This window comes from Xiphophorus maculatus, chromosome 22 (genome assembly GCF_002775205.1).
Source record: "Xiphophorus maculatus strain JP 163 A chromosome 22, X_maculatus-5.0-male, whole genome shotgun sequence".
In the NCBI taxonomy this organism is placed as follows: Eukaryota; Metazoa; Chordata; class Actinopteri; order Cyprinodontiformes; family Poeciliidae; genus Xiphophorus; species Xiphophorus maculatus.
The window spans coordinates 15,744,678-15,760,890 of NC_036464.1; the positions used below are offsets into that span (position 1 = coordinate 15,744,678).

Genomic DNA, 16,213 nt, shown 5'->3' on the forward strand with positions numbered 1-16,213 from the left:
TTTATTCCAAGGTTTATTAAAGATGTCAATAATGAAAGACTTGACCATCCAACCTTACATGTTGGAGCCAGAGTCTGACCCGGGTATTACACATGTGCATTAAACATATTGTGGTAACTCGGTGCTGTAGCAGCAGGTTTCATTTAACATTCTGCAGTTTCCCTTGGAAACCATCTACAACTTCATATTCTAGATGACAGCTGGACACTGAATGTGATGGTGGAGAATTTTCCCTCTGTCAGAAGCTCTTTGTAGGCTGGTGACATGCGCTCTCTCATCTTTTCTGTGCTGGATAAATCCCAACGAGGCTCCTCCCTTCTGTCTCCTGAACAAAGGCAAAGTCAGAGGTTGAACATATGGTGGCAGTGAAGACTTGAACACATGGTATGCATGCACTCACAAGCGCATAGTGAGGTGAAGATGCATTGTGCAGACGTGAACATGCTGTGCCTTTTAATTTCTTGCTGTGCCTTTGAGGACATGCTCTAATATTCTCCATCTTTCAAGCTCTTCCTCTCCTGTCTCTTTTTGCTCTTGCACGTTCCCGCCACCTCTTAATGCACCCCATGTCTCATTGGAGGTGAAGTGCTCTATCCAATATTCCCTCATCTTTTCCATCGTCTGCCAACCTCACTTTCATTTTTTAATTTCCACTCTTCCCTGCCTCCCCTCCCTGAAGGTCATGTTTCAAAAGACCGCCCTTCAAAGGTGATGCTGTGAGGAAGGATGGCCTACCTTCCTCTGGTATCAATGCATTTCACATGAATTATGCGTGGGCGTTGCAATTTCATTTTGCACAAGTGGCAAAAAATATTTCCTTTTCAGAATCAAAGATGCCGTAGAGAAGCTTTTAGAGATGATTTTTCAGACAGGTTGTCCGATGTGTATAGACCAAATCCCCGCAGACCTTCTGTTCATCTCCCACAGACAGGTGCTCATTTTAGGAGCTGTCATTCTGTCAGATCCAAAAGGTTTTCCTTCATAACGACCCCCTTTCCACCTTTTCCTCTGTCAATTGCCGTCTGTGTTACTAAGGTGCAACAGTATGTGGGCATTTGTCTGATATGGGCCTCAAAGGTTAAAGGGAGCCATTTCCTAGAGTGCAGCAACATGGAGTTTTGATTTGTGATCAGAGATGGAAAAACAGGACGTTGCAATATGATACTATGTTGTTTTTTCTTTAGGTTTTAATTCCCAAAGATGGTACTCATTAATTGCATGGAATGCTCATGCACTCACATGCAAAGGTATTCATAAAATGTTCTGATTTGGTCTCACTACAGCCACAAACATCTATGTGTTGGGATTTTATATGATAGACTGACAGAGTTTTGCATAATTGTTTACAAATACAAATATGTATAGTGTGGTGAGTAAATATGTGACTTTCTACAGTAAAACCAGGAACAAGTCTTCAGACCAAAGACTGAGAAAAATAATAAAAGAAACATACTGTGAGTGAGTTTATTTTGTTTAGTTTTTGTAAAATATACTAATTGAAGGAAGAAGAAATCATGTTTTAAATACCAATTTTGGATATTCTAGAATGCTTTGTGTTCTAAGTCAGCTAGTTAACAGAGTAAAACTGACCATTAGGCATAACTGTCTTTGTTTGGCTACTCAAATGCTTGTGTTATTGGTCTCAGCCAATAAGGTGCAAGTTTGAAAGGCTACTTCAAACCAACAACATTTTGCACTTTGGAACACTGCAACAAACTTTCTGAAGAGTAAAATCCAAGGATGGATTCTGTAGCAGCCGAAAGAAAGCAACGGAACATGAAAATGCATCTTGAAGCCAACAGGTGTACAGTGGTTACTTTGGACATGACAACCTCCACCAGTAAGATACTGATGAAAAGAAAACAACGGCAGGACATACATTAATTTCTGCAGGAATACTTTTCATTTATTCATGGGGTGGGTTTCAGAACTGTTGTTTTCACAACACAATTACGATACGTTGCACTAAATAATTTTTTGTGAAATGTATTCAAGTAGCGTAATATGATAGCTTTGATAGGCCTTGTCCATTGTATGCTTTTTCATCTGCTGTGCTGCACCCTGTGCATGACCCGTCATGGAAACCTGCACCGAGCCACTGGAATGCAGATCTGGGCCTTCCTGGCCCTGTCCTGCACTACTGCGGCTGGGTTGAGCATACTGTGTTGATAGCCAGAGGGGTGGGATAGGGTGGTCTTGGACAGTATTCATATCTGGGCCAAATGCATTTACAAGTCACTAGCTCTGCACAAGAGTCAGAGGAGATTTACACACATGAGCCAGCTCCTCACCAGACTGGGATCATGAGCCTTCCCGACATCTGCAAAAATTGTTTTGGCTCTGATTCAGTTGGAGTCTGGGCAAAATCAGGCAGAAAATCAAATAAAAACTCTGAATCTGTGTCACATCTGGGCCAAATGCAGTATTTTTATTGCACCTGTGGACCACATCCAGCCCAGATCTGTTGCAGATCTGTAATCCAGATCCAAACCAGGTAGGGTTGTTGCAACTGCTTTCAACACCCCGAGGTAGCTGATCAAGTATAGGGACAGTTCTTCTGAAACTTTGAAGGTTTTTTTCTCACTAATCATATTTAACATTTAAATGGTGTGTGTGTATATATATATACACACACACACACATATATATATATATATATATATATATATATATATATATATATATATATATATATAAACATCTGTTTTGTGAATTGCATGGAGGTTTGTTGCGGAACATCAGAGAAGAAACAGCAAGCAGGTAGATTGGGGACAAAGATGTAGACAGATCACCATTTACAAAATTACATGGCACAACTACAAACCTACTAAGAGTTCAGCTTAAATCAGAGAAGCAGCCAAGAGCCCAATGTTAACTTCAAAGGAGTTGCTGATGTCTGCTGCTCATGGGAGAGAATCTGTTAGCATAAAGTTATAAATCATGCTCTAATCAAATCTCCCCTTGCTGGAAGAGTGACAAGAAGAAAACTGTAAGAATCTGTTTGGAGGCCCTCATAATTTTTCAGATGTTTCCATTTACCAAACAGATCTTGTTGACACAAACATTATTGTGCTTTTTGATTTTGAATGAAAGTAAATGCTTTTTCCCCATTGTGATGTAAAAACTGAATTATTTATTATTTTTGGAAGCAAGCATAGTTCAGCGATCAATAGTGTTTAATTTTGTGTCAACCAACAATCTTTAATCATATAGAGAAATACTTTTTTATGAATAAAATACAATATGACAGATCTGGGTAAAACAACAAGAAAAGAACACAATTCCCAAGGCTTAATTTGATTAGATATTAAAAAAATGTTTATTTTTCCTGCATAGTAAGGTTTTTTGACTAATACTTCCTCCTGTTAAATGCTGCCTGGGAGCCTTTCACAGTTGTCACGAGCGAACAGACATTTGTTCTTTCTGAACAGATTGCCAATGTACAGTACACCAGAGCCAACACAAATGAGACAAACAGCCGTGCACACACACTTTCGCGGGTAACCTAAATTCAGAATTACCAATTACTCCAACATGAGGGTTTTGAACTGTGGGAGAAAACCAGTGCACCTGGTGGAAAGACAACCCAAAAAGGCACAAGGAGATGGTGCAAACTCTACGCAGAAACAAATGCAAATATCCAGTTTTGACTGAAAATCTTCCATCTGTGAGGTCACAGTGTTAAATTAAAAACAAAAAAAAAAACACACACATGAAATTCATTACATGAACAGGTTTTGTTTTCAAAAAGATTTAAAACGTTTACTAATTTTAAGATTTATAATACATTCTGAGTGAGATGTTAGGATCTTAAAAAATGTCAAAATAAATAACAGGAGAGGGAGCTAATGGAGTTAGAGGTGAACCCTATATTTACATGAGACAATATTTATTGAGGTGCGAAGGCTCACGAAGTGCTGCTCACTGGCTGTTAGCATGTAATATCATCTGGTGAAGTGCAGGCTATTATTATGTTTCCTGGATAAGGAAGCATGTGCTTGAAGTTGGACATCCATCTGAGTGAGTCTTGTTCTGAAGAAAGAAAGAAAGTAGTTCTTGAGTTGTCCTGCTTGAGTTGGTGATAAAGGACCTTTCATTGGACTGGTTAACAACATTGTTATAAAAGTACTGGATAACATTGTGCAATGTTTTAAATGTTTTTGTGAAAGAAGAAATATTGAAAAAGTGACAAGTAAAAAACGATGTATCATTACAGAGAATATGGTAACTGTGGACAACGTTATAGCTAAAATCTGCTTTGACATGAAACTAAATGGCTATTTTACAGATTATAATTATATATATATGACAATACAGCCTTTCATAAAAATAAAAAAATGATGAAAAAAAGACAACTCCCCCCCTAAAATATATATTTGATTCTGTTAGTTTCCACATAATAATTTGAGGAACCAGGAATATAACAATTGCATTAACTTTATTTCATCAGCCAGCTGATCAGAAGTTCACATAAACAGGTGAAAGAAGGGCAGTGGTCTGTTACTTTATTGTCCTATAGCTATTTGCAAATAGCTGGTACCAAAACTGGTCATCCTGGCACTTTTTCCAGGACTTTATTTAAAAACCACTTAAAACCAAAAGATAACCTAAAATTTTAACATGTAGGCGCGCTTAACTTCGCAAAGTCTTGATGCTGAATGCTGACCCATGCCAAGTTCACACTGTTTCTAATCACATCTAGTTCAAAATCTAAACCAGTTTAACAAATCAAACCTGAACTAGTTTGATTCTACACAGATTAGAGTTTCCTTAAGACAAATTGAGATTTAAAACATTCTGTTTGTGAAGAGACAAAAAGAGCATTTTCTTTGCTTTTTTGGCGTTTTGACTATCGTAAAAGTTGTCGAGCAAAATACCCCATATATGCATGAGGGTCAATTTATTTATAATAATCTAAATCTCATTCCATCTTTAGATGTCTTTGTATGTGGTCTTCCATCACGAGCTGGATGTTTTGTTTGATTGCTATTTACTGCTCATAGATTGAAATAAACTGACAGATATCAGGACCTCTACAAAAAGGCAAAAGCAATTTCGTATTTCACTTCTGCTACAACATTTTCAGATGGCTTGAATTACTTTTTCTTTTTTTTTTCTTCTTTTTACAAAGTATGCCTTTTATAGATGAATGACAAAAGCTGCCTCATGAAGGACAGGTTCATGTCCTTCCAGCAATCCTTTATTCGCAGGGTTCCATCTCTAGAGATGATGTCTGTACGACCTTGGATGGTAACACAAAAGGAGTTTGGGGACTGAGTCGGGCAGAAGACGTGATAAGAGGCGTGATGCAGCTTCTCTCTACGTTATATAAGGCCTTCAGTCTCTTCCTCCTCCTCCACTCTCACCTGAGAAATCAGATATAAAAACTCAGTTTTCATAGAAATAAACTTGCACATATAGCAGCTACTGAAATGAAAAGCAGCTGATGGATGAAATGTATCAGGAGATCTAGAGCTTCAAGTTCACGCCATGACCAGAATAAAAGTTGAGGAAGACATTTCAGAGCAGGAGAGTAATTATTTTTATTAAGCTTCTATATTTAATTTTATTTTCATCTTTCATTGTTGCCTTCACTATTTCCTGGCAACCTTGAAAAAAAAAAGTGCGTTAGTATGCAACATCTTATTCCATCTTGGTGTAGCTCCTACTCAAATGAAGTCCATATTTGGGATGTTATTAGAAATTAAACAAGAATATTAGGAGTTTCTTAAAATAATATAACATTTTTAATGTATTAATAAAGGAATGCATCTTTAATAAAAGTGTCGTTTCTGTGATTAGTGGGTTTGTTCACAGGTTGGTTATTAGCAGTCAGTGTGAAGTTGACTTTTCAGCATTGTGAGGACTTAGTAGAAAAGTTTCCATTTCTTTCCACTGTCTTGAGATGTAGTAACACAGCAAATGCAGTTGTTTTGTGAACTTTGTGTTGCAGTATCTAAAATCTGAATTTGAAATGCAGCAAGGTGATTTCCCATCCCTGATTTTCTTTTTGTATTGCTTGGACTTAGTCACAGCAGTTTGAATCACATTGCCATTCATTATCTATATTTGGAGTAGAGGAAATGATCCTCTGTGTTTGAGAGATTAGTCACTATTTAGCTGATTTATGCCAAAGACAAAAAAATGTTTTTTGTTGTTTTTTTTTTATTTAGCTGATGTATTTTTAAAATGCCATTTACATGACAAACAGCTAAGTAATTTTAAATAGCTGATTCAGTGTGTATTTTTTAGGAGAATTTAGAACCACACATTATTACTAAGATTTCCAAAATATGTTTTCAAATCCAGCAAATTAGAAAACACAAGACTGTAGGCAAACAATTATGAGTCAGAAACTTTTCTGTAATTCATTTGACCTTATTTGTATCTACTGAATCTCCTGCAGATATTTTGCTTGTTTGCATTTTCAAACTATTGACTGAAACCACAAAAGCATGAAATAGAAGATGCAGAGTGAACTAATGAAAAGGTGACATATTTCTGTAGATATTTCTTTTTCTGTCTTATTTTTTAAATAGAGCAGTAGTGCATATGTGCTATACTGACTGTAAAGAGAACAAATTGGTTGATCAAACTCATTTCTTATTATAAACACCCAAATATGCTTGATTCTCACCAAAATGATAAACTTCACATTTCTTTTTGCATTTTTGGTGAATGTCTATGGTGCTTGAGTGTGATTAAAATTGAGCCTTTGCATCTTTATATTTGACACCTGGAAGACTGATGTGGTTCTGTAGCCTAGTGGTTTCTTAATGAAGACAAAAGGGGGAAGAATTAAGTTAATAATATATTGTCTTTTGTACTGCATTAGTTGTCTTTCGTGTTGTTTTAACCTGACTGGAACCACTGAATGAATTCTGCTTTGGAAAAAAAGATATTTATAAAATTATGTCTGCATTCTATAAAATACTATGAGATTTTTTTCAGATTTGAATTGATTCAACACAACAAAGTCCTCTATTAATACGGTATTTACTGATCTTTAAACCTGGCCCATTTTCATAAAATCTGAAATGCTCCTTTAATGCTCACATAATTACCGAGTAATTTTATCATCCCAATTATCTTTTATGATTTTCACAATGTTCGCATAACCATCTCATTCTTTCACTCACTTTTATGAAACCAGCAGGCTCAAACGAACATAAATATAACATTCAACCACAAATGTTTTATTTTTAACCCATTAATTTTATCATTATCTAATTCATCCCTTTGCTGTCAACAAGTCCTCGTGCCACCATTTTTAAAAGGTAGTAAAATCATGTCATAATCATGATTATGTATATAAAGCAGTCTTAAATTAGTGCTGTGCAAAAATCATTCACCAGGAGGCTTCTTGTTTGCCATCAGCTCATGCTTTATTAGGATGAGAAATTCCCTGAAACACTCAATACAATGTATTGCATCCATTAGGCACATTTTTTACACAACTGAGTCTCGATATAATTACATTTATTTGAGCCATAAGTGCCATAAATGTGCTTTTTACTATGATCTTTTGCTGTATTAATAAACTGAGAAAAACTGAAATGAATTTTGTGGTGTACTGGGAATTATTTATATTGACACATAGTATTTTTTAAATACTATAATTATAGTACTAAATCGTTTACTGCTTTGTCTCTAAAGACTATATCCATCTAAATCACAGGTGTCAAACTCCAGTCCTCAAGGTTTGCTGTCCTACAGTTTTTAGATATGACACAGGTACAAACCACTGAAATGAAATGGCTTAATCCTCCTGGTGTAGATCAGTTCTCCAGAGCCTTAATGACCTAATTATTCTATTCAGGTGCAGCAGAGGCTCATCTAAAAGTTGCAGGACAGCGGCCCTTGAGGACTGGAGTTTGACACCACTGATCTAAATAATGTTCCTAGACAGATACTCCTTTCTTATTCACACCAACTTCAGCAGCTGTAAACACACAGCATAAAAACGATCTTATTGGCAGGCTGCTTCATTAGTGAGATCAAAGAATTTGTTTATTTGTCACATCGGCACACACCGAGATGCATTCTGCTTTCAAACTCTTATTGAGCCTCAGGTCAGAAGTACAGGAGAGATTTGACTGAAAGTATAAATACCCAGAATGTATTAATATTTTAAAAGGCCTCTGGCTATTTGCATTGTAGCAGATGAAACTGTAATGAGTCACAAGTAAAAAAGAAATAAAATTACTTTGGACTTGTTAATTTAATTTTTTGTCTTAGTCATTCAAGTTGTTTTTTAAATACTATAAAAAATGTTTTATCTGCAATAAACTATTAGTCCTTATTTTATAACTACATATGCATTTGCCCAATACAGTTCACATCTTATATAAAATGCATAGAAAGATTTTGAGAAAATTGTTAGATCTTCGGTTACTTTTTCCCATCAAATTTCTTTCACATTATTTCTGAGATTAAATGAACAAGACTCGTTGGAACCAGGTTAGGAAATTACAAAAACATAAATAAATAAATAAAATTCTGCTACCAGCACAAGCATGTTCATTAATTCAGCCTTGCTTGGTGCCACCAACCTAAAGAAAAAATATTGCTTGCTTTTAAAAGCATGTCTGATGCTTTAGCTGGAATAGACTTCAGAGGTCTGTAGCCAGGCGAAATTCTGTCTGAGCTGTTTTACTATTTCTGCTTATTTATGGTTTTTATCTGCAAATTTTCAGCCTGTCATGCATCAAACTTCAAAGCAGGTTTTAAACAAATGAGAAGGACTGCAGTGCATAAATATTCATTCATAGTTTTTATAGATTTTACTCACAATTTACATGACAGTGGAAGAGAAGAGATGCAATTATCCGAGCTCACACCACAAGGTTTTTACTGCAGTGCACAAATCTGCATGCACTCCAAGGGTTTGCCTTTATAATTTGTACTCCAGCATTATCTGTCTTTGCTTCACTGCATAAATAAGGAACTGAACATACAAGAAAACCCAATAACATGTCAATGCATTAGTTGAGAGTGTAGGCCTCTCAGGGACATGTAATCTAATGAAACCCGCATAAAACTTTAATGGCACACATCCATCCATACTGCAGCTCACATTGTTATCTCCCCTTTTTTCTTTGGCACAAATGGCAGGGGGGTGATAAGCAGCTACATGGACGTATATGTGATCTGGCAGTCTGTCAAAAACACAAACTCTGTATTCTAGTCTGAGACTGTATAACTCAACCAGAGCTGCAGTTTCCAGTCTTCGAATACATGAAGACTGAAAACTTCATATATGAGAGTCAATTAACATTTTTAAATCATACACTTTTGTGATCCTTCCTCAAAGCTTTGGTGCCAAACTCCCTTTTGCATACTTAATGTATTTTTATAACCAATAACCACTAAAAGATTAAATAAACACATTTAGCGCATGCGGGCTGTCTCTTCTGGTATTTAAATATTTTACGTATGTTAAACACTTGCGTTAAAAAAAACTATATTTGACCATAAAAATAAAGGAAATTACTGCAGAGCTTTCACTTATCAATTATTTCTACTGCTAAACGTTTATCAATAGATAATTTACTAATTTAGAGATTAATAAAAGCTGTACTCTATTACAAATTGATCTATATAACAGTGTCTTCCGGATTTTGAGGTGCATGCCTCACAGGTAAGAAAGTCCAACAAAAGGTCAGAATTTCCAGGAAGTGCAAAATGACTTTGTGTTCACATTTCTACCATGAGGGAAATTAAATTAATTTGCAATTGAAAGGTGTGCGGCAGTTTAGGGAAGTCTTCCATGTTTAATTTAAAACATCTGAAACAGGATTTCAAGTTTTTGATTTTGCTTCGATTTAAACTAGAAACCTTTCTCTGTCATTTTTACCCACTAACTCTAAAAAGATGCTTTTCTATGAATTTCATTTAACTGTACAGACACTCTTCATATCCCCAATCTGCCTCGAACAGAAATTTGAAGAGGACAAGTAATTTTTACTCAGTGGTGTGTTGACCTTGGTGGTTGACCCTTATGTGAAGTGATTATCCTGTAAGTTGTCAGCCTGCATCACCTGTCTCTGAGACTCTGCGGCTCTCTTGTCACAGGGCCGGCGCTCTTTGCTATCAGACATGATCCCTGTCGCAGGAGGAAGTCGAGTGTAAGACTTTGGCTCACTTTTAAGGCACTTCCACATGCGAGCCACTGTGTGCTTATAAAGTTATTTTAACTGTCAAATAAACACAGAGTGTCGTGTGTTTAGGTGGGTAAATTATTATGTGTTTACAATTCTGACGGTGTCATGTGAGAGGCGCCGTCTTTAGCAGGCTTGCAGTACCTGGAACCTGAAACCCACGCACATTAAAGATAAGACACACATACTCACACCCCTACACACGTTTGTCGCAGCCCAGTTTATACTTGCACTCTTCCACTATTGCCTGCTAAAGTGCACCTTGGAAAACATCTGACAGATATAGCTTAGCGCTTTAAATATAGAAAGGGATACACCTATGAAAACCTACACAGCTATTTAAGAGGAAACACAGACATCACATATGTCACATGCTGTACTGCTGACATGATTGCAGTTGGTAACAAGTATGACTCACTCTCAACCTCTACGCTTATAATTTATAAACCTTAAAGTAATTGCAGTGATTACAGTGGTAGCAAGTACACTTCAACACATGCTGGGTTTTGATTTTCTGAAACAAATTATTCTAACCCTTTCACAGAGAGAAGGAAGAGGAGGTGGAAGGTGGTGGCTGGGCTGTTAACAGCTGAATAACTGGGTCAGTTTAAGATCATGGTGTTTCTTATCTCTTCAGCTCATCTCTGGGTGTTCACTGTTATCTGCACAGCTTTTCAACAACCGTTCCATTCTCGGCCAATTTTCAGCCCTCTATTCCTACCCTTATTTTGCTTCCGCTGCTGGAGTAGAAGCTTATCTTCAAGGAAATGTTCATTTTCTCTTAAGTGCTCCAGAATATAATGTCCTAAAGAAATAAATGTGTTGTCAATTTGTGTGTTATTCCTAAAATTATGGTTTTAGATATTAAAGACAACATAAATCTATTGTTGGTTGTCTAGAGACTTGGTGGTTTGATTTTACTGTTTAAATAGGTTCTGTTCAATTTGAAAGCTGTTTCACATTTTATTCCTCAAATACTGCCACACTAGGAGCACAATTTCCTTTTATAAAATTAATGTTTTATGTAAGGGTGTAAAAATACAGCCAACTCATTAGAAAGTGTTTTTTGTTTTTTTGTTTTTTACAGAAAGAGTTTAAGAATTTTAAACTGTGATTTAAACTGCAACTGGATTTCTGTTCATTGGGAATTATCTAGTCATAGTTTGGTTAGTCTATTTTCAATAAAGAACTAGATGATGAAATGCATCCCATTGTTTAAATGGTATAAGGAAATGAGACCATTTGTGTTGTTAATATTGTGATTAAAGGACAGCCAGTTTCAGTGTTATTGTAATTGCTTTGTTTTAATTTGGCGTCTCTGTTACACTTTCCTTTTTCTGTAGAGGTCCAAAATATAGTAATTTAAAGCTGTTTAAAGCTTTTTAAATGTGGAAGTTAAGGAGTGTTGTGGCCAGACAATAGTCTTTATTTGCTGGCTTGGCAATAAAGAGTTAGAGTAACAGACATAGATACAGGGAGTCAATTTTAAATAAAACACTTATCTTCCCTTTTTGAGACTTGCATCAACCAAGTCATGTGACTATATCTTAAAGATGGATTTATGCTTCAACATACCTGAAACAAATGGCTAAATTGCCTTCTCAGCATATCGTCAAGTTTTGTAGAGTCCTGATAGAGAACCAGGTTGCAACTACAGAAAAAGTTTTTAATTTGTTGAGTACTTAAACTGTCGCTGTGGCCCTGGCACCATCGGTAGTTAGCCATATCACAAAAATGCCACAGAGTGTTAGAAATTGACAATACATGACAATAGAGAATCCACTATAGGATTTGTAATTTTTTAGCAACACATTCATTTTCTCGGACACTCCTGAACATACAGAACTCATTAACCATGTTCAGTTTGTGTTAATTCAGCTTGACTTTGGTGTTTATTTTTTATAGTATTTGAATTATGCCATACCTTCTAGTCTATTTATACCTTTCTGACTTTTTCCTATGAAATATGACTGGTATTATAACAGTGTCCGGTTTGAGCCTTTACATTGTCTTCTTTGTGTAAACCATCATTGATGTCTTTGGTTCAAAAGGCTTTATTGCTATCATCCTCAGCCCCAGTGGCAAACCATAAAACATTTAGTAGGATTGTTGGTGTTTATTTTATATATCGGCTACAATGCATTGAATGGATACAAAGGAGTGCCGCATGAAAGTAATCAAGCTCTCATCATCAATAATGGATGGCCCAATCAAAGGGGACAGTGGGCTTCTTTTGTGAGATGGCTGAATGGGAGGAAGGACCGCTGGGGAGGAACCATTATGTATCGCTCCACTGCTCAGCTGTTGCGAAGATGATGATTGTAATGGTTGCAATAATGATGGAGATGTGAAATCTCATTTTGGCAAGATGGCTCTGCTGGAGGGGATTGCTGCACAGTCCTTGCATATGATGGCATTAGAGGCTGCTTTTGTATAGATTGGGCTTTAAGTTTGCAACATAATAATATGTGAATACTTTCTCATACCCCTGCTTCTTACTTAAACTCATGAGTAATAGAGGTACATCCGCACATGCGCAACTTTCCTGCATAATTAAAATTTTCACAGTCCAAGTATTTACTCAATGTAGGATGTTATGGATGCTGTTCCATACTTGTCAACCATCCTCAAACACTATGAATTAAACACTGACCTTCTGTCAGTAGTTCTGACAGCTGTGTGTCCCTTTTCTTTTTTTCTTTCTTTTTTTCTTCTTTCTCATTGTGCTGGATTGACTGAGTTCAATAGACTGTATTTGCTGACATATAGGGGGCATTAATTATTCAGTGCATGCTCTATGAAATGTCTAGGGTCCTACAATCAACAGGAGGTAAAGCAGGAGGTAATGCACTATTTAATTACAGAGGCTGTAACTACTGCTGTGGATTATGTTCAGTACTGCTCAACACAACTCCTGTTTTACTGACCACCACATTAATCAGCATATTTAGAAGATTAATGCCACTGAGTACATCAAGTAATCTTTCCTTTTTGTCATTCTTTCCTCAGGTGGTGTTAGTCTTTGCTCTCAGCATTGGAGCCCTTGGAATATACTTTATAGACTCCTCAGAGTAAGTATCTCTAAAAGTCAAGTCACTACTCATTCTATATTCTTAGCTAGTGAACTGACTATGACTTATAAATAGATTTATGTGTACTGAAGATTTAATGGACATATTTTCACCACTGAAAGGATGCATGCTATCGTAAACCCATATGCGTTTGAGGTTTTGTCAATGGGAGGCCTATCAGTTTCCATGGCAGCAGGGATACTCAGTGTGTATGTTGCAAAGGCAGCTCCGTGTGTGTGCACAGGACTCTGGATGTTGTCAGTTTATGTGAATCCCTTGCTGGCGCTCGCCCAGACACAGATTGCAGTCCTGGCGTCTCTCCCATACCCATTGCCGCTAGTTTTTCAACATATTGACTTATTTTCTAGCTTTTAGAGGGATAGCTTGGATTTTAGGATTCTCACTGTCTTTGTGTGTCTGTCGTCTTTGTCACCTCTGCAGTGTGTACCACAGTGTAAAAAGTCAGAATACAGCAGCTATCAAGAGACACTTAAATCGTTTTGTTCATTCTAAGTCCTTTTAATAGGTGGTGAGAGAATGTGTGCAGTGTGACTGTAATTGCTGCCATTGAAGCCACTTGAGTAGGCTGACTGAAAGACAGAGGAAACAGACTCTGCTGTCATGCCGTGCTAGTCCTATGAATATGCATAATACAATTCTTTGCAAAAATATTCATACTTTTTTGCACTTGTCACATTACAACCTCAAATATCAATATATTCTTTTTAGATTTTATTGAATAGATCAAAAAAGTAGAGTAAATATTGTCACCGTTAGAAGGTAATGATATATGGAGCTTGAGATACAATGCAGAAAAGAATAGGCACAATTACCATGAAAACATATAAATAAATATAGATGCCTGCCACACTTTTCTGACACTTTTATCTGTAAAAAGTCGTTTGAATGCCATGTCTCATTTTCACAATTAAGCACTACTACTGTTATGGTCAGTCAAATAAAATTCTACTGCTAAGTCAGTTAAAAAAAGAAGAAAAAAAAAAACATTTTTAAAGGATGAATAATAATTTTGACTAATTTTGAGCTGCAGCAAAATAAATGAAAACTGTAACTTTGAGAGTTACAACAAAACATCACGATAACCCATTGAGATCTGGCTCACGTTTTCTCAGATAGAGAGCAGCAGGTTTGCTTTTAATGAAGATATCTTAAAAATATAGCTGCTTGTACTTTGGAATTGGCTGTATTGTATTTACTAAGGAAAACTTTAGGTATTTAATGCATCATCTGTAGTTTTTAAAGTTTTTTCTTATTATCAAAGTGTGCAGCAAGATGTTGGAGACCTTTTATCACAGTGTTGTTGCCGGTGCCATCTTCTTTGCTGCTGTGTGTTAGGGAAGCAGCATCAGAGCCAGCGACTCTAATAGACTAGACAAAATCATCAGGAAAGCTGGCTCTGTACTGGGACTAAGGCTGGAGTCCCTGGAAACTGTGGTGGAGAGGAGGACACTGAAGAAGGTTCTGTCTATTATGGACAATAAACAGCACCCTCTCCACCACATAGTGGACAGACAGCGGAGCACCTTCTCACATAGGCTGCTCCAGCTCCGCTGTCGTAGGGACAGATACAGGAAATCCTTCCTGCCACATGCCATCTCACTGTACAATAAAAGCTAAATCATTGTTCTGCACTAATCAGTCCAATTTTGCACAACTGCACTGTGGCACACTTGCTGTACAAATATTTACATATACAACTGTATCTGCATTTTTTGAATCTTTGCAAGGACTGCTCTAAGTTGCTTTTTATATTGACAGCATGTTATATTTTATTTTTATTTTTTATTTTGTCTACAACTGCTACTCAGTGGTGGTTGTTGTTGTGTCTTGTCTCTATGCTGTAACTGCGAAGTAATTTCCCTGCTGGGATGAATAAAATAATTCTATTCTATTCTATTATTAATTACCATGACATCAAATTATAAACTAGGACAATAAAATTGCTTGTTTTTTTGTCATCAGATTTATTTCCCTCTTAGATGATGTGCAGGATTTTACAATAAAAGTCATATGCACATTTTTGTGGCGCGTTTTCACTTTAATTGGGAGTCTATTAGCTGTGAAATTATGTCCTGAAGGAAAGTTAGTCAAAGGCACAGAGAGATACTGTTTAAAATGTGCTGAAATAAATCTAAAGTACAATCCAGCTTGTTCAGTCTTATCTCTTAGCACCAGTAGAAAATTATTCTTAGCATGAATATAGTCATCTTTTGTACCTCAGGATAAAAACCTCTAAATCCTGGCTCACTTTATGTACTCTTCCGTGCCTCTATCTTGTCATTTGTCTGTGATATTTCTTTCTGACAATATTCCATCTTGGGAAAGTCTTTCAATTTACTTTCCAATAATCAAACAATGATTTAAAAATGTTTTGAGTTAAATCTTTTTCATCTAAATCATAAACAATAATCCTAAATGATTGGTTACATGGTTACACTGATCCATTAATTAAACCACAGACAGAGCAGTGGTGGACTGTTCAGCCAGGTTGGTAGTTCTACCTAAGAAACACAAAAATACAACAAAGATGAATGATTGAAAACATAATGTACCACATATAGCAAACATGCAGAAAGTGATAATTGTTAACATAAAGCTTTGATTTCTGTCTGCAATGTTTCTTTTTGGTTCTAGATTGTATTTACGTGTGATTGGGCTACCCAGAGGCTCTTCCCTGATTTCTTGTGCTCCCATTGAGACAATGAAAACCATCATAGTGATTAGGTCAGGCTTGTCACCGTGATGTGCACATGCTTCTGTGTTGGAAACTAGAGATTCATCCCACCCTGGAGGTTTTAAACATCACTAACACCCCAAAGTTTGTGCTATACGCTTGATTCCATCACATATAATTGACTAAATGTGCACAGAAAACATTTTTATTTTCGCTTGTTAAACAGTCCAATGTGTGTCATGTTGACAATTCTAATGAAAGGTTGGTTACAAATAAGAAAATTATGT

The 16,213-nt window shown here is 36.4% G+C and overlaps 1 protein-coding gene across 33 annotated transcripts in view; it reads left to right on the forward strand.

Moving 5' to 3' along the window:
- Positions 1-16,213, forward strand: part of LOC102216920 (calcium-activated potassium channel subunit alpha-1) — a 156,304-nt gene that overhangs the window by 56,676 nt on the left and 83,415 nt on the right. For all 33 annotated transcript variants that reach the window (XM_023327687.1, XM_023327680.1, XM_023327681.1 and 30 more), the window contains exon 3: positions 13,170-13,231. In XM_023327687.1, coding sequence (XP_023183455.1) covers positions 13,170-13,231 — 62 coding nt within the window. The remainder of the gene's footprint in view (positions 1-13,169; positions 13,232-16,213) is intronic.